General features: G+C 41.4%; 1 protein-coding gene across 3 annotated transcripts in view; it reads left to right on the top strand.

Moving 5' to 3' along the window:
* Nucleotides 1–5,086: 5,086 nt before the first annotated feature.
* arhgap21b (Rho GTPase activating protein 21b) overlaps nt 5,087–18,910 on the top strand; it is a 109,362-nt gene continuing 95,538 nt past the window's right edge. For 2 of the 3 annotated variants that reach the window (XM_084328080.1, XM_084328078.1), the window contains exons 1-2: nt 5,087–5,298; nt 6,448–6,674. In XM_084328080.1, the coding sequence (XP_084184206.1) occupies nt 6,603–6,674 (72 nt within the window). In that variant the 5' untranslated portion in view covers nt 5,087–5,298; nt 6,448–6,602. The remainder of the gene's footprint in view (nt 5,299–6,447; nt 6,675–18,910) is intronic. The other variant, XM_084328079.1, reaches the window with a different exon arrangement.

Below are 18,910 nucleotides of genomic sequence, written 5' to 3'. Positions count from 1 at the left end.
TCTTACTAGGCTTAATGCAGGATACTGCTTCTCTTACTAGGCTTAATGCAGGACACTGCTTCTCTTACTAGGCTTAATGCAGGATACTCTGCTTCTCTTACTAGGCTTAATGCAGGATACTCTGCTTCTCTTACTAGGCTTAATGCAGGACACTGCTTCTCTTACTAGGCTTAATGCAGGACACTGCTTCTCTTACTAGGCTTAATGCAGGACACTGCTTCTCTTACTAGGCGTAATGCAGGACACACTGCTTCTCTTACTAGGCTTAATGCAGGACACTGCTTCTCTTACTAGGCTTAATGCAGGACACTGCTTCTCTTACTAGGCTTAATGCAGGATACTCTGCTTCTCTTACTAGGCTTAATGCAGGGACTCTGCTTCTCTTACTAGGCTTAATGCAGGACACACTGCTTCTCTTACTAGGCTTAATGCAGGACACTGCTTCTCTTACTAGGCTTAATGCAGGATACTCTGCTTCTCTTACTAGGCTTAATGCAGGATACTGCTTCTCTTACTATGCTTAATGCAGGACACTGCTTCTCTTACTAGGCTTAATGCAGGACACTGCTTCTCTTACTAGGCTTAATGCAGGATACTCTGCTTCTCTTACTAGGCTTAATGCAGGATACTTTGCTTCTCTTACTAGGCTTAATGCAGGATACTCTGCTTCTCTTACTAGGCTTAATGCAGGATACTCTGCTTCTCTTACTAGGCTTAATGCAGGACACTGCTTCTCTTACTATGCTTAATGCAGGACACTGCTTCTCTTACTAGGCTTAATGCAGGACACTGCTTCTCTTACTAGGCTTAATGCAGGATACTCTGCTTCTCTTACTAGGCTTAATGCAGGATACTTTGCTTCTCTTACTAGGCTTAATGCAGGATACTCTGCTTCTCTTACTAGGCTTAATGCAGGACACTGCTTCTCTTACTAGGCTTAATGCAGGACACTCTGCTTCTCTTACTAGGCTTAATGCAGGACACTGCTTCTCTTACTAGGCTTAATGCAGGGACACTGCTTCTCTTACTAGGCTTAATGCAGGACACTCTGCTTCTCTTACTAGGCTTAATGCAGGGACACTGCTTCTCTTACTAGGCTTAATGCAGGATACACTGCTTCTCTTACTAGGCTTAATGCAGGATACTCTGCTTCTCTTACTAGGCTTAATGCAGGATACTCTGCTTCTCTTACTAGGCTTAATGCAGGATACTTTGCTTCTCTTACTAGGCTTAATGCAGGACACTCTGCTTCTCTTACTAGGCTTAATGCAGGGACTCTGCTTCTCTTACTAGGCTTAATGCAGGGACTCTGCTTCTCTTACTAGGCTTAATGCAGGATACTCTGCTTCTCTTACTAGGCTTAATGCAGGACACTGCTTCTCTTACTAGGCTTAATGCAGGGACTCTGCTTCTCTTACTAGGCTTAATGCAGGACACTGCTTCTCTTACTAGGCTTAATGCAGGATACTCTGCTTCTCTTACTAGGCTTAATGCAGGGACTGCTTCTCTTACTAGGCTTAATGCAGGATACACTGCTTCTCTTACTAGGCTTAATGCAGGATACTGCTTCTCTTACTAGGCTTAATGCAGGACACTGCTTCTCTTACTAGGCTTAATGCAGGACACTGCTTCTCTTACTAGGCTTAATGCAGGACACTGCTTCTCTTACTAGGCTTAATGCAGGACACTGCTTCTCTTACTAGGCTTAATGCAGGACACTGCTTCTCTTACTAGGCTTAATGCAGGACTCTGCTTCTCTTACTAGGCTTAATGCAGGACACTCTGCTTCTCTTACTAGGCTTAATGCAGGACACTGCTTCTCTTACTAGGCTTAATGCAGGATACACTGCTTCACTTACTAGGCTTAATGCAGGATACTCTGCTTCTCTTACTAGGCTTAATGCAGGATACTCTGCTTCTCTTACTAGGCTTAATGCAGGATACTCTGCTTCTCTTACTAGGCTTAATGCAGGACACTGCTTCTCTTACTAGGCTTAATGCAGGATACTCTGCTTCTCTTACTAGGCTTAATGCAGGATACTCTGCTTCTCTTACTAGGCTTAATGCAGGACACTGCTTCTCTTACTAGGCTTAATGCAGGACACTCTGCTTCTCTTACTAGGCTTAATGCAGGATACTCTGCTTCTCTTACTAGGCTTAATGCAGGACACTCTGCTTCTCTTACTAGGCTTAATGCAGGATACTCTGCTTCTCTTACTAGGCTTAATGCAGGACACTCTGCTTCTCTTACTAGGCTTAATGCAGGACACTGCTTCTCTTACTAGGCTTAATGCAGGACACTCTGCTTCTCTTACTAGGCTTAATGCAGGACACTGCTTCTCTTACTAGGCTTAATGCAGGATACTCTGCTTCTCTTACTAGGCTTAATGCAGGACACTGCTTCTCTTACTAGGCTTAATGCAGGACACTGCTTCTCTTACTAGGCTTAATGCAGGACACTGCTTCTCTTACTAGGCTTAATGCAGGATACTCTGCTTCTCTTACTAGGCTTAATGCAGGGACTCTGCTTCTCTTACTAGGCTTAATGCAGGATACTCTGCTTCTCTTACTAGGCTTAATGCAGGACACTGCTTCTCTTACTAGGCTTAATGCAGGACACTGCTTCTCTTACTAGGCTTAATGCAGGATACTCTGCTTCTCTTACTAGGTTTAATGCAGGACACTGCTTCTCTTACTAGGCTTAATGCAGGGACACTGCTTCTCTTACTAGGCTTAATGCAGGACACTGCTTCTCTTACTAGGCTTAATGCAGGACACTCTGCTTCTCTTACTAGGCTTAATGCAGGATACTCTGCTTCTCTTACTAGGCTTAATGCAGGACACTCTGCTTCTCTTACTAGGCTTAATGCAGGATACTCTGCTTCTCTTACTAGGCTTAATGCAGGATACTCTGCTTCTCTTACTAGGCTTAATGCAGCTCTCTTACTAGGCTTAATGCAGGATACTCTGCTTCTCTTACTAGGCTTAATGCAGGACACTCTGCTTCTCTTACTAGGCTTAATGCAGGACACTGCTTCTCTTACTAGGCTTAATGCAGGGACACTGCTTCTCTTACTAGGCTTAATGCAGGACACAGCTTCTCTTACTAGGCTTAATGCAGGACACTCTGCTTCTCTTACTAGGCTTAATGCAGGATACTCTGCTTCTCTTACTAGGCTTAATGCAGGATACTCTGCTTCTCTTACTAGGCTTAATGCAGGATACTCTGCTTCTCTTACTAGGCTTAATGCAGGACACTCTGCTTCTCTTACTAGGCTTAATGCAGGATACTCTGCTTCTCTTACTAGGCTTAATGCAGGACACTGCTTCTCTTACTAGGCTTAATGCAGGACACTGCTTCTCTTACTAGGCTTAATGCATTGCAGGGACACTGCTTCTCTTACTAGGCTTAATGCAGGACACTCTGCTTCTCTTACTAGGCTTAATGCAGGACACTGCTTCTCTTACTAGGCTTAATGCAGGATACACTGCTTCTCTTACTAGGCTTAATGCAGGATACTCTGCTTCTCTTACTAGGCTTAATGCAGGACACTCTGCTTCTCTTACTAGGCTTAATGCAGGACACTCTGCTTCTCTTACTAGGCTTAATGCAGGGACACTCTGCTTCTCCCATGTTGTATTCTGTTTAGCCGGCGTGATTTGTTTTGATCTCTCTGTAACAAGAACATTTAATACAAATAAACAGTCCTTCATGTACTCCCAAGCCTTCCTGATGGGTTTCTTGAGAGCTGGTGCGTGGCTGTTCATAATCTTTCAAAAATTGAGCTTGACCAAAGTGGCAAACCGTTGGAAACCTGACCTCAAGAGACTTTAACCGGGTAAACATTCAAAGGGGGGAGAATAGGTTAGCAGCAGATGAACTAGAGATAGTAAATGGGACTAAAGAGAGTCCATTGTGAGAGCTGCTGGCCTCTTTGTATACACCTGACACATGACTCCCGGTGTTTGAGCAGAGAGACAAGAAGTGTTATAAAAACAAAACGTTTTTCACCTGTTAAATATAGGTTTGCGAGGGATTTCGGTGAATTGGTGTTGTGACCTGTTAATAAGAGCTGGTTCTGTAGAGAGAGGCTTCTATTGTTCTATTCATAAATATATCAATCTGAAATAGGTCTGTTATTTCCATGTTAGGTTCAGTAGCCAGAGTAGAACCGTTGGAAATAGAACTGACTGGCTGGGCAAGACAGCTTTGTGAAAGTATTCTTCCTCGGCTGACCTCCGTAACAATTAGGCCACCAATCCCAAGAACAGGTGGCCCCTTATGTCGGGAAGGAATAAAAGGGACATTTGTCAAGGCCCTGAGAATCAGAGCACATAGTCTCCACTCCCTGATTGTGTGTGTGTGTAAGGGGGGGGGGGGGCAGTGGGAGGGATTGTGGGTATTCTATTTAGATAGAAATTTCATTTGAGTTCTCCTCTGTGCTCTACACAGGAGCCAGACCACTGGCTAAGGACTCCAGTGCACAACACAGTTGGAATCCGCATTCCAAATCCACTGCCATCCACATCATCATGCCCTCCTCAACCCCAGTGTGAACCAAGGCATGTGACTCTTTCAGCATTGTTGTTGTTGTGATTGATTGAATTGATTGAAAACTGTATTAACAGATTGCAGAATGGGTACAATACAGTACAGCTCAATACACACAATTGTTAAGGGGATGCAGACCAGAGAAAGACTTTCGTCTTGTTTCCACCAGGGTCCCCCATTTTCAATTCATCAGGACATATATGACATACATTGTTGTTGTTGTTGTTGTTGTTGCGGTCGTGGTTTTGGTTGTGGTGGCTGTCCTTGTGTGGGGATGATGATGAGAGAAGATGGTGTTGTAAAAAGTTATGAATGAAAATGTTGCCACAATACGGGAGGTAATATAATGTGATCAGTGGTCGTTCCATAGCAGCCGACAGGGAGAAAAAACGCCACCTTGGAGCAGTCTAGTCCTTTTTGTAAGCTCAGATTTGTTTGGTCGGGGCATATACAACGTCTATTGTGATTGGCCGAGCGTTGTAACGGCAGCGAGAAGGTGGGCTCTCCACCGCAGAGCGTCGGGACTCGGGAGGCTGGAGGCGGACTGCAGCTACAATCAATAGCCGCGTGCGGCTCGGAGTGGGCTTGGGATCGTTTTTAAACAACCGTCACGCAAATACATGAAATTATGACAACATTTAACTATGTTGGACATTTCACGCTAGGAATCTACTTTGTTTACATGCGTGTATGGACAATAACTACCGCTCCACTCTGCCTGTAACTACACTTTCAAAACTACACAGGTAAGTTGGTTGAGTCGTTAGCATACATGCTAACCTAGCAGCAGCAGCAGCCTGTTGCTCTTCAGTTGACTTGGTTATTGCTCTCTCTCTCGCACGGTACCCACAAAGTTATCGTTCAGAAACAAGTAACTTTAGTAGACTTGGTTAAATAAATTACATATATATATTAAGTGTTACTTTTATCAAGCCGGGTTCTTTGTTATATTGTTTTTCTACTTCGCCTTTTGAATAACAAAGGAAACGAATACCACACTTCTGTGACCATTGTGTCGGTCGCTTGAGCAGCACGAGAACAGCAGCAGGACACGTTTGGTTTGAACGAGGTGACCGTCGATCTCTGGGATAATAACGTGATGAAATCGTTTCCATTCACGATAACAAACCTACAAAATGCTTCGTTACTAGATAACCAGGTACCTAGTTATTGGACCCCTGACGTTAATGTACGCATCTACCGCGACTTCGTGATCTAATCTGATGGGATAGGCTATTTGTTTTACGCTCCAATTAACTTGAGCTCAGCCATTCATTACAGTGTTGACTACTGTAAGTTACTACTGGCAGTGGTGCGGCATGTTGAAAACACCCTATGTCATGTATTTGGGAACAGTGGTCATGTTGTGGGCCATTATCGCAGCACTAAAGAAATTGAATATTTTAATGTTTTGCTAGCCAGTATTCTAATCACAGTTCTCTCTTCTAGGCAATGCTATACATCCAAAGATTATGTTTATGTGTTTAAAAACGTTTAGAAAGTACGCTAGTGCCTGATCTGAAATCAACCTTGACATTCACAAAAAATGCTTTAGGTTAGCCTACACACTATTTTAAACCAGTGTCGCTGTAACCAAAATGAAGATTAGATTCAAATGTACTGTTCATTATACAGCACACAAGTACACTACAACGAAAATAGGTTTGACATCCAACCAGAGTGCAAATGTAACTATAAAGTGCAATAGTAATATACAATATGCAGGTGATTAAACTGGGTGTACAATATATACATTTGGTAATAACAAGTCAGTGTGTATTTCTGGGGGGGGGGGTGTACCTATATAACTGTATATAATGTGAAGCTTGAGATGATGTTGCTTACTATTTTCATAAAATGAACGCAACACTAACATACATCTGTCTCTTTTAAAGCAGTTGGGCTGAGAACACGAACAAGGATGGAGTAGTGAACTGGATGTAAAGTGAACACTTGGGAATATTTTTTTATTTTTATTTTTTTGCCTTCTGCTGGATCTATCCTTTTCGATGTGGGCGTTCAAGGATCTCACCACTTTAAGTGAAGTTGAATGATGGCATCACGTTGGGTACATTCTTGCGGTGAAGATGATGAGGGCCAACCAACAAGACCTTTCTGTGAGGTAAACAATACTCATCTCTCAGACTTGGTAATCCTCATTGTGTTTGCTATAAAGTGGCAGTCCTCTTCAACTTGTGATTGTGGATTGTGCCTATCACTGTCATTTCTTCCTGTTTTGTGTATCGGGGTGCTTTTCTAAAGTAACAGGTTTGACACTTCAGCCCACAATCTTCTGCAGTTGTTTGGGGTTGTTAGGACCATCTTGGTTTTTATCAAGGATAATTGCAGCAACACTATTGTCAAAATTGGGTTTTCTGTGAGACCAGTGATTGGTCATTGACTCATTGTTGGAAAGGATCCAAGGAAAATGATTGACCCATTCGGCCTGTATTTTCTTACATTTAGTTCAAAACATATTGTCACCAGTGCTAGAAGTGGGTTGGGATGTCTACAGTAAGACAATGGAATGGAACCTCCCAATTCATTCACCCCCTCTTATAGATGTTTAAGCCGTAGCCCCTGACATACCAGACAGGACACCATCTGCTTCTCTGTGGGCTCATCATATGAAATTTCCTGACACTGCTGGTTGGATGTCATCTGAATGAAGACCTTTGTGTAAAACTTCTTAGCCCACGCTCCCGTTAGATGGAAGGGTGCCCTATTTATAGAATGTGCAGCTTTCTGTCAATACTTCCTCCTCAACCCCCTTTAATCTAATATGCCAGTCGTCCTTTCAGCTTCTCTGCTTCCGTGTGAAAATATTCTGGATGAAGGGATCGGAGGTTCTCGTGTCGCCACCAGTGACAGCCTAGATTTATTGAGTTTGCCTCATGATTATGGATCATTTGTCCAGAACATGTGGGAGACGGAGATTGCTGGTCATCAAATGATAAATGAGGAGAAACTATACGCATGGCGTATCCCTATTTTTGTTTTGAGGGTTTGGTCTATGGATGAGAAGTTTCAAGGTGGTGTGAATGCATTTCAAAATCAGTGAAAGGAGGAGATGGTAGCAAGTAGGCCCTTTCGTGACTTTCGGTTTGCAAGCCTGGGGCTTTTGTGACCGCAGTCACTTATTTTCTCATCGCGATCACCCAGCAAAATAACAACCAAGCGTGATCGCGGGGCTCGGAGTGTGTCAAAAACATATCAGATCTGAATTTCAAAGATACCCAGCGTACAATATGGGTTTAACACAGCTTCACGATGGGGTCTGGAAGCTCGGAGTTGCTAATAAACATTTTAAATCATTTTCATAAAACGAGTGTACTCACGGAGCGAACCTTGGCAAAATGGCTAGTGCGTCCAGCGATCACTGGAAAAATGTTTATTAGCAACTCCGAGCTTCCAGATCCCATCGTGAAGCTGTGTTAAACCCATATTGTACGCTGGGTATCTTTGAAATTCAGATCTGATATGTTTTTGACACACTCCGAGCCCCGCGATCACGCTTGGTTGTTATTTTGCTGGGTGATCGCGATGAGAAAATAAGTGACTGCGGTCACAAAAGCCCCAGGCTTGCAAACCGAAAGTCACGAAAGGGGCTAGGTAGCAAGAGGCAAAACAAAAATAATGTTGAAATTGTTAACATTTAGAAATGGTCCAGTTTATGTAAATCAACTACAACTATAGTCACTGTTTGAGATATGCATGTCTTAATGACTTGTTTATTTTTCAATGTAAGAACTTTGTATTCAAATACCCTGTTTGTTCCTGCAAGTTGTTTTACGCTTGAACTGTACTTTCAGAAAGAACGCTATGAAAAGTTGAGTAAACAAGAGGCAACTTTTCATAGCGTTCTTTCTGAAAGTACAGTTCAAGCGTAAAACAACTTGCAGGAACAAACAGGGTATTTGAATACATCAGTAATCATTATGCAGGCAGTGGTGAAACACAATGCTGAAGCTCATTCAGTAATAGGAAGGAAAATACAACGCGTATCCCAATTTTCCTCACTGCTACAAATATTCCAGAGGAGACGCTAATCTATTATCACCTGAGACGATATGGTTTTACTTCAACTCAGAATGTTTGTTACCTCTAAAAAAAGCGTAAGTTCATAACAAGTCAAGTCAACCTTAACACTTTCAATGCCGGAGCTTGTGCACGATTTAGTGCTTCCTTGCCACCACCCACTTCAATGATAGAGCTCTCATATTTGCAAACGCATAAACTATGTCTTAAATTATGGCTATGTGTCTATGTATCAATGACTTGTTTGCAGTCAACATTGTCGAAACGGATTGTTTTTTTAATCTGTTCATTTCCCTTGTATACCAGTTTGAAAAAGTTTCAGGAAAATATAAAGATTCTGTCCCTTTACTGGAATATTCTGGAATACACAAAAAACGTAATTTTTCGGCCTATTTATGAATAGTTTTCAAATAAACGCTAGATTATCGATAGTATATGTGTACTTATGCACGCTAGAGAAGCGTGCTGAACATTTTTATCTCTTATTTCCTGATCGCGCACACGCACACATATGGCACACGCTGATAGCTCTGTGAAAAAAGCTCTGATTATCCTAAGACTGGTCAAATAGATTCCTTACCTCAGATCAGATGTTCTCCAAAAAGATTATTCCAATTCCTGATTGCCATTCCAAATATCGATCGCGTTTATTGATCCAATGCTGGGTACTGGAAATATGTATTTCATGCTGTTTTGGGGCTCGGCAATGACTTGGATCCTCTCGGGTGACTTGTCTGAGAAGTAAAATGAGAGCTGGATTCCCCCCCCCCCCCCCCCCCCATGTGTTTTCATCAATCCATTCCAAATGGGTGCAGTACCACAGGGAGACGATAGGGGGCGGTATTTTCCCAATGGAGCTCAGAGAGAGTTTGCAGCACTAACGTGAGACTAGATTGATGAAATATGAATTCAAATCGCTAATAAAAAAACAAACGAGATATCGCATCGTTGGCAATGAAAGTGTTAATGGTTCTGCACAAGAAAATGTACCCATATTACCCTGAGTACTGTCGCAGTGTCCACAACATGTTGTTGTCTCCTGTTGATTCAATAAAAGAAAACATCTGCAGCATACTCTTTACAATTAATATGAAATAGACTCCTGTGAATGCTCTGAGCCTCTGCCTCTATTCTGTATTACAGTCTTTGATTTCTTGTCTTTAGTGCTGGGAAACCTCAAACCTGCATTTGTTTACTTGGATCTTAACTAAGGCCCAGTCCACATGAGCGCTGGATTTAATATAACCATGATTGTATGTGCGCAGTTGCACTGTTCGGCCACACACAACCAGGGATTTGCTACACTGCAACCCCAGTCTTTGAAAACCGGAGTCCAGGGTGAAGTTTTGCGTTTTTGCGGTTGCGTGTGGGCATAGCAACCGAGGTTATTCCCAGTGTTTACAGCAGAGCTGTCGCAATTATTTCCCATGTTCACGGCAGACTGTCAAACAATAGCAAGTTAGCAACCGAGCGCGGGGTAGAGAGATTAGAGCAGAGCCAGCTACACCAGTGTTTACAGCAGAGCTGTCCCAAGTAGCGTTATATGAAAATGATTGTAACAAACTTTTGTTCGAAACGTATCGTCTGTGTTGAGTGTTGTGATCGACTGATGTCTGTTGTCGCATTCCTGACCTGATGCTCAGAGTAAACATGTAGCTGCGGCTAAACTAAACTCATGTGTTGTCAAGTTATTGTTATAAGGAACCCAGTCCAGACTGCATCCCCTTAACAATTGTTTGTATTGAGCCGTATTGTATTGTACCCATTCTGCAATGTGTTAAATAACGTTTGCATCCATTCATAGCGGTAACGTTACCACATTACGTTAGCATTTAAGCTATATACTATACAATAGCGGCACGGTGGTGTAGTGGTTAACACTGTCGCCTCACAGCAAGAAGGTCCAGGGTTCGATTCCCGCTTGGGGACCAGGTTTCCATGATGCCAGGTACCCAGGTGGGGTATCTCCCAGGCCTTTCTGTGTGGAGTTTGCATGTTCTCCCCGTGCTCGCAAGGGTTTCCCCCCCCGATAAGATAAACCCAATGGAAACACATGCACAACAACGGATCGCTAACGCTGTGGCGTCCTTGACGAAGACGGACAGGAGCACTTGGATTGGTCCCCTGGCGCGGCTCACGTTGACGCCTGTCTGCTCCCGGCTGCCCTTTGGGGGGAAGGACGACGGGATGGGTTAATCGCAGAGACGAATCGCATCGGCGATTCTAAAGAGACAATGCATGAGTGTGTGTTCCGGCGTGTGTACCGCTAAAAACATTGAGTGTCGTTGCATGCCGAACAGGGGAGGAAATTAGGCCACTTTACTCGCCAAATGCGAGTATTTTTTACGTTTGGCGAGTGATTCATGAAGACCACTCGCCAGTCTGGCGAGTTGACAGTGCCACGAGAGCACTGCACAAGACCCGCGGACATATATAATGTTTAATAAAAGTTCCCGCAGTACTGGCCAACCCGCGGACATATATAATGTTTAATAAAAGTTCCTGCAGTACTGGCCAACCCGCGGAAATATAGAATGTTGAATAAAAGTCCCGTGGTACTGGCCATCAGTCAAGGAAGCACTCGCAAACAGATAACGTTAAACACAGAAGATGGAAAACAGACAGACTGAGCAACGGGGAACTGCATCCAACCCTAGTACAACTCTCGAGTCCAAGGCAAGGACACATTTAAATTACAGAGGTGTATGTCTATTGCGCACCGGACTACGACGTAAGGTTAGACATTTTATTTCATGCTCAAAAGCCCCTGGCTTGCACATCGCAGTCACGAAAGGGGCTAGCTCAACCAGTGCACAACAGCAGACCAACCCAACTGACGTTACCACAACACTTGACGGTACTTCACAGCACTGTCGTAAGGCCACCGTGCCGTCTTAAAGGCACAGTGAACACTCGGATGCATACACAACATTGACGTGGCTTGACAACCGAGGTTCAAAGTTAACTTGATTGACTGATTGAAAACTTTATTAACAGATTGCAGAATGGGTACAATACAGTACGGCTCAATACACACAATTGTTAAGGGGATGCAGACCAGAGAAAGACTTTCGTCTTGTTTACATCAGGGTCCCCCATTTTCAATTCATCATAACATATGACATACACGACATACAGATAGACAGTACTGCTACATCTATACATTTCACATCTATCTATCTATCTATACACTTCACAACATACTTCGGTTTTTTTCTTTCACTGCCCAACCCAGTCCAACCCAGCATCTTTCACTGCCCAGTTCAGCCCAACCCAGTCCAGAATAGATCCCTCTTTCATGTTAATATGTGTTATGCTAATATTGTGAAGAGTAGAGACTGTTATTAATGTTTTATGCTAATAAATATTTTAAAAGAGTAGAGACACGGTGTGATTATTACTATGATTGAAAATCAATTTAGACGAAGACATACAAAGAAGTAATTATCACAATTAGCGATTTTTTTTTGCTGGTAAAAAATCAGTTTGTCTGGTAAAAAAAATCAGATACTCGCCAGTTGGCTGGTAAGCCAAAAAGTTAGTTTCCTCCCCTGATGCCGAATAAATACCTCTGCAACAGGTCCTGCATTATAGATATAGCCATTCACATTAGCATGTAGCTAACAACACCGGCGGTCTTTTGTGAGACTAAACTATCCGCTCTTGGTGGTAAATTGTGTTGCTGTTGGTTTTGTTTCATCAACAAATGAGAGGCAGAACACACAGACACAGTGAATGTATCCGTTTGTTTATTGCACTTTTATTGCAGTTTTTTTCTTTGCTGAAAATATATGTTCCGTTGGCAAAATTATATTTAAAGATGGCGGCTATGGTGTTTCTAAACAGGAAGTTTAGTGAGCGTTCAACCTTTTCTGATTGGTTGAAATGGCCTTCATGTCTGAACAACATCGCCGCCTACTGTTTTGGCATTGTACTACATGTATCGGTTGCTGGTTTTTCCAGCCGCCGTGGGTACGCAATTATATGCGGTTCACCTGTGTGGACAGAGGTTTATTTTTTTCAAACTTCGGTCACATTAAATCCAGCGCTCGTGTGGACAGGGCCTTAATCTTAATAGTAGGAATAACATGTGAATTCTGTATTGGGGTAGATTTTTGGTTTAAGTTTTGAATAGTGTGAGGCCCGCCCCTTAGAATGTGCTCAGGCTCAGTGGGGAATGGGGATCCTCCTTTTTAGCTGTTTGTATCCCTCTAATCAGACTGTGGCTCCACACACTAATTCATGTGCTAATTTTGATCTGGAAACCCCCATAGAGTCTCCTGTCCCAGGATTTTACGGGAAATGATGATGGAGAAGATTTAAATGAATTTAGAAGGTTTTGAGAGGATCTTTTATATATATTTTCATATCCCACTTTTAATCTGCTGAGTCACTGGCCTTTTCCCAGAGGTCAGACACATTTTTACTCTTTAAGTCTCTTGTGTAAATCGCCCAGCACTGACATCACTGTCAATTAAAGGAAGCTCAAGCTGGCCATAAATTAAAAAAAATCGAACCCTAACTAACCTTACTGTCATGCACTTGTCCTAATAAACTAACCTACACTGTAACACGCAACACTTTGATGAATATTGTTACTCAGCTGATAGAGTTGTATCCTTCCTGATGACCTGTCGTACAGAACTTATAAGTCGCTTTGGATAAAAGCGTCAGCTAAATGACTAAATGTGAATGTAAATGCCTTGTAGAATTCCACACATAAGAAAGAAAGATACTGGGATGAATAAACAAAATAGGAAATAAAATGTAGAAATGCATGCAATACATAAATAAATATGAATCTCCATATATGAAATAGAACATTTAGATAAGGTGCTACTGAGATGTTTTGGTGAGTTCTTTGTTTTTTTGTGGAAGTAGCCCTTCTTAAAAATGCATGAACATTCACTGATAATTGGTCTGTAGTGGAGTCTACAAGGTCTACATTGCCGGACCTTGTAGACTGACATAATTCTGTGCATAGTTTAGTCTACACAGGCCATATTTCAAATAATCAAAATCTTACTTCATTCATCTTAAACATTCTTGATTTGGGGGATTGGTAGTTCCCATGAAATCTGAAGTTGTTCAAACGACAACAGCGATCCACCTTGAATTAAATCACACAGCCGTGTTGGCTGTGTCACAGTCACGAAAGGGGCTACTTAATTCATTAATCCAATCCACTTTATTTATAGAGCACATTTAAAAACAACAACGTTTACCAAAGTGCTGTACAAGTCCCACAACATAAGATAAAAATATATATATATATATATATATATATATATAAAAAAAAAAATTAATAAATATTTTTTTAATTCGAAGCTTCGAATTAAAATCGAAGCTCGGCCCCGAAGCTTCGATTGCCCAAAAAAAATCGAAGGTCAGCCCTAGTGACATCATCGACTACGGCAAGCTTACAAGCTCAAAACGCAAACCGTAAACAAAACCCAGAGCGCACCAAGACTGAAGTGTGTACACAAACTAGAGGGGGGGGGGGGGGGAGTTCGGCACGGAACTCGGAATGAGGACGGCACGGAGCTGATTCGACCCCGATGTTGAGTGAGAAAGCCCCCTTAGACGATCAAAACGCGAACCTAGAACAAAACCCGAGGGGGGGGGCTGGCTCTCTTGTTCATTCTCGCCCCCTCTCTCTCTCTCTCTCTACATTCAATGATTTAAAGTAGCCAAACGTTACAGACAGTATAAATACTAACTGGATAGTTGATGATATAAACATTTAATTTCATTATCTGAAATATTCTAAAATCATTAAGTCTGCTATAAGCCATTATACCTTTGTGTGTGATTATTATTTTCTCACAGTAGGGTGTGTATATATATACATATATATATGTGTGTGTGTGTGTTTGGCTAAAGTGGATAGAAAACACAGTACTGTGTAAAAGTCTTAGGCACCCAAGTGTTTTTATATAAATTGTCTTAGATGTAAATTTTTTTTTTATTAGTGTGTCAGTAGACTACTCTTAGTACATTTATTTTTTAAAGCATCTTCATGGTTTAATAATGCAAACATATGTTGCAGGGACTTATTATAATCATCATATTGGCGTGACTGTATGCATCAAAGGGTTAAATCAAGCATTTTTAAGTGATTTAGAGGAAATGTCAAAATATCGCGATATATATCGTGTATCGCGATATATATCGTGTATCGCGATATGGCCAAAAAATATCGCAATATCATTTAGCGGCCATATCGCCCAGCCCTAGCTGGAGTTCACTTTATGCGAGAATTCTTTGCATCTCTACGACACTGTCCTAGCTAAAGATTGCACAGATTGTACAGGCCATGCCATTATTAGAATATTTTTTCCATGAGTATTAGCTTAGCCAGCTTTGTTGCATTATGTTTTCATGCAAACCCTTGTTTTGCTTTCTTTCAATTGTGCTAGCCTAAGCATAGCATGCAGGGGTCCACAGATCTGGAACAAGCTTGACGAAAATCTAAAAATGACTAAAACCTTTAAAACCTTTAAAAAAATCACTGAAAGAGGAACTGCTTAAATCATATCTCTAATTAAAATTATAACTTAGGAATACAATTGTCTGTATTATGTATCTCTGTTATATGTCAGTTAGTAGGTAGGTGTGTAAACCTACCCACGCTGTAATTGTTTTGTTATTGTTTTGTTGTTTATATTCTGTTTGTATCTGTGTTCAGGCTCCCTCCAAAATCTTTAAATAGCTTCTTGGGAGACCTGGCACATGCACACAATTTGCGACATTGTTATCACATGAGGATACTCGCATGTAATGTATCGTGTGTGTGTGTGTGTAAATAAATTCATTCATTCATTCACTGTCACCACAACCTTTTGGCCCAGCTATTCATAGTAGTATTAACTCACCCTCTTTTCTTGATACCCCAATCGCAACTGTTGCTTCCCGAAGGAGGATCAAGAAAGGAGGGCGGGGTTTGAGATACGTCAATTCTCATGACATGTTTTGCCATACAATTTGGCGCTACAACATTGACCATGATTGTCATTTAAGTTAATGATAATCACCTACTTGTTGGCTATAATCACCTGTTGTTTGAGACCAAGATGTCTGCAATCGAATGCTATGAAATTTGTCATCTTATTTTATCATTGACACTGGGGAAGGGTTATGGTTTATCAATGTAGTAAGTTGATTTTGAAAAATTATTTGTCATTGACCCATGATGTCATCATCGACTGCAGGTTGTTTGATTTTCTCCTCTTGGGAATTTATGTCTGTCAGCAATCGGCATCATTTGAAATATGTTAAATGTCGTTGGCAACGTGTTAACTGCTGCTACTACAATAAGACAGCCCTAGTCCTGTCTGTGGCCTCTGTCTTGATCATAAGCCTGCTCATAGGTTACCCTACTCACTACAGCACGTTTGTTGATGCCACAATAATACAACGGACATGACTGCGGGCTGGAATAGGTTTTTGTTTTGAATAATAATAATACATCAATTTTGCATAGCGCTTTTCCGAATGCTCAAAGACACTTTACAGAGCAAAATAAACAATACAGTTTTAGTAGGAAATTTTTTTTTAAATAAAAATTATATAAAAGGAATATGATGAACTGAAGCATGGTCCATAGTTAGCAGCAGCACTATCTGTAACTAAACCCAGACCTCCCCCACCCCTCTCCCTGTGATCTGTCTCTCATTAAAGCTCAGTGCATAACTCGTTTAGGCTAGCTTCCATTTACAGAACCCTCAGCACAGGCATCATATGGCTTGCTGATGGATATCGGAAGGGAAAATGGATCTTCAATTGGATAGGAGGCGTCTGTTACTGTACTTCCTGTCTTATGCTTGGTTTTCACTGCAGTTTCTTCATCCGTGGTGGACAATCACAGCAATAAAATTACGATCACTGCTCCAACTTCACCCCACCCCAAAACACAAACAAGTACAGCCAGGTCCAATGTTTAGAATCAGCACTTCTATTATAATGCATTATCAGAGATATAGAGTGCTGCAACCTGAACTAGAACCAAGCCTGGACTTGGAGGTTTGGAGGGACTGAACCCACTACTGTTGCAAGAAATCGTCAGGGAAAGGGAAACGCATTGCATCTTTATAGTTCCTACCTGCTATGAAGATCCCTGTCAACACATTTTCCATCTCACTCTTTGAACGGCTCACCTAAATTTGAGCTTCAAATTGTAATGATTTTATTTTGTGTGTAAAGAACAGAGGGCGATGATGATCTAGTGAGCGAACATTTTCTCTCCTGTCAGCCACACGCTGACCCTTCCTCACAAGTATGCTCACAAAATGGGAACAAGAGAAGTCAGTCTTTACAGCCTGTTGCTGTAAAATCCCTGTTAGCTTTTTCTGAAATGTTATCTGCTGCACGTGACGGTGTGGTAATAATATTTAAGTGCCTGAAGTCACCTGATTTAAAGAGAGGTTCGCACACTTGTGACATTTCTTGGAGTGTCTGTGTTCAACAAGTAGCCCTTCTTAGAAAATGTATGGCACACAGCTGGATGTGTAAACATGCAGAAAATAAATACAATTAACTCCAACACAAACACAACATGCCAATGTAGTGGTGCTAATGATACTTACACCTAGGGCTCGGCAATATGGCCAAAATATAATATTCTTAGCTTTGACGGTATAACAGTATATTTGACAATATTTTGTCTTCCAGTACAAATTACCATGTGATATGACACAATTCTTATGTTTTTATCTTGTAATACAATTGTAATGGTGCTGTTTCATTCTAAATGTTCTTGTTCCTTTCATGTTTTTAAACACTGCTGCAAGGAACAATTTATTTAGATTAACTGAAAAATATGTAGCCTATATGTCTTAGATATATGTTGTGGACGACGGTCTAGTAAGAATCCATGGATCCACCTTCATAGTCGCTATACCTCCCAGCCCTACTTACACCCTCACCAGCAATGAAACGCCCAAGGCTCACTCACCGGAGAGTCCCTCCGTGTCATTATCTTAGGCCTTTCACAGATAAGTGCTTAGTTTGAACTGGATGTGGTGTAGAATTTGGCAGTCCACAGAGAACTTTGCTTTTTGACAGTTTAAGAAGGTTGTGTACATGTCTGATGTGTTTTTAGGGCTGATGTCATTATGTGGTCACTGTCCACTCAGTGTCATCGAGGATGATGTCAGGAGAGACATTTAAACGCCGGGTCTGTGCGTCACCGCTTCATATGTTAGACTTAACAGGATGGAAATGACGTAATTTTCTGGTGTTTTCTTTTTGGTGGGGCTACTCTACGTAGATATCAATCTGTTTGTGTGAGTGAAATAGTCTTAAAGGAGCACACCAAAAAAACAATCTCACACACATCCAAAATCTCAATAGTTTTGCACACATTCAAATCATGACAGTTATTGAGAGTGAATGAGTTTGGGGACATTGAATCCTTGTATTGTGTTACTTACAGCTCAATGAAATGATAAGGTAGCAGTCACTATAAGACAAGGTATTGCTATTTTTTCATCTACATAATTGCATGGTGCTGTAATTAACCCAGATTACTTCACTGGTGGCCACATTCAAACTAATTTACTCTCAATAACTGTCAAACTAAATTAATGTGTGCAAAACTGTTTAACGTTTTTGGATGTGTGTGAGAATATGTGCAAAATAAACCAGCATTGTTTTTTGGTGAAGTTCCCCTTTAAGTGTATGTAGTCATCTAAAACATTGGACCCTGTCTTTAGCATGTTACCTAATATACAGTACAAGCAAAGCATTGTTTGTTAAGCCAAGACATGTTTTGAAGCACATTCCACGGGCATCAATGCCTAGTTGCCTACATGTTAAACTTACATAACTGAGCTGTTTAAGGCTAAATGCAGCTTATGTGGTGGTGGTGGTACCATTCTGGTCTGAATTCCATGGAGGTTTTTCTAGGCTAAGACCTCAATTATCGCGGTTTGGTGAAGACAATAACCTCACACTTGAATGCGAGTTTGATTTCTGCTGAGTTTTACCTAAGTAAACCATTTAGGATATAGATTTGATATAAAAAAAGTTCTTTTAGAAAATCTGTAGACACAAAAACGCTCGCATGAAACGACCTGATGACATGAGTTAAATGTTTGCAGGGAGCTAGCTTTCCATTGTCCTGATTGCAGAGAAAATCCATACATATACATATCCATATGTGTGTGGACCGAGGCCATAGGTCATGATGTCAGCGTTTTCCATAAGCTCCGGTTTAATCCGTCCACACGAACACATTGTGTATTGTTAAAAAGTTTCTGAAAATCTTCACCATGGCAGGAGTTTCCAAAAAGGTATGGCTTCTGTGTGTGGACGAAAGGC

This window comes from Notolepis coatsorum (assembly GCF_963971535.1).
Source record: "Notolepis coatsorum genome assembly, chromosome: 13".
NCBI lineage: Eukaryota > Metazoa > Chordata > Actinopteri > Aulopiformes > Paralepididae > Notolepis > Notolepis coatsorum.
This window is presented reverse-complemented; position numbering and strand designations above follow the sequence as displayed.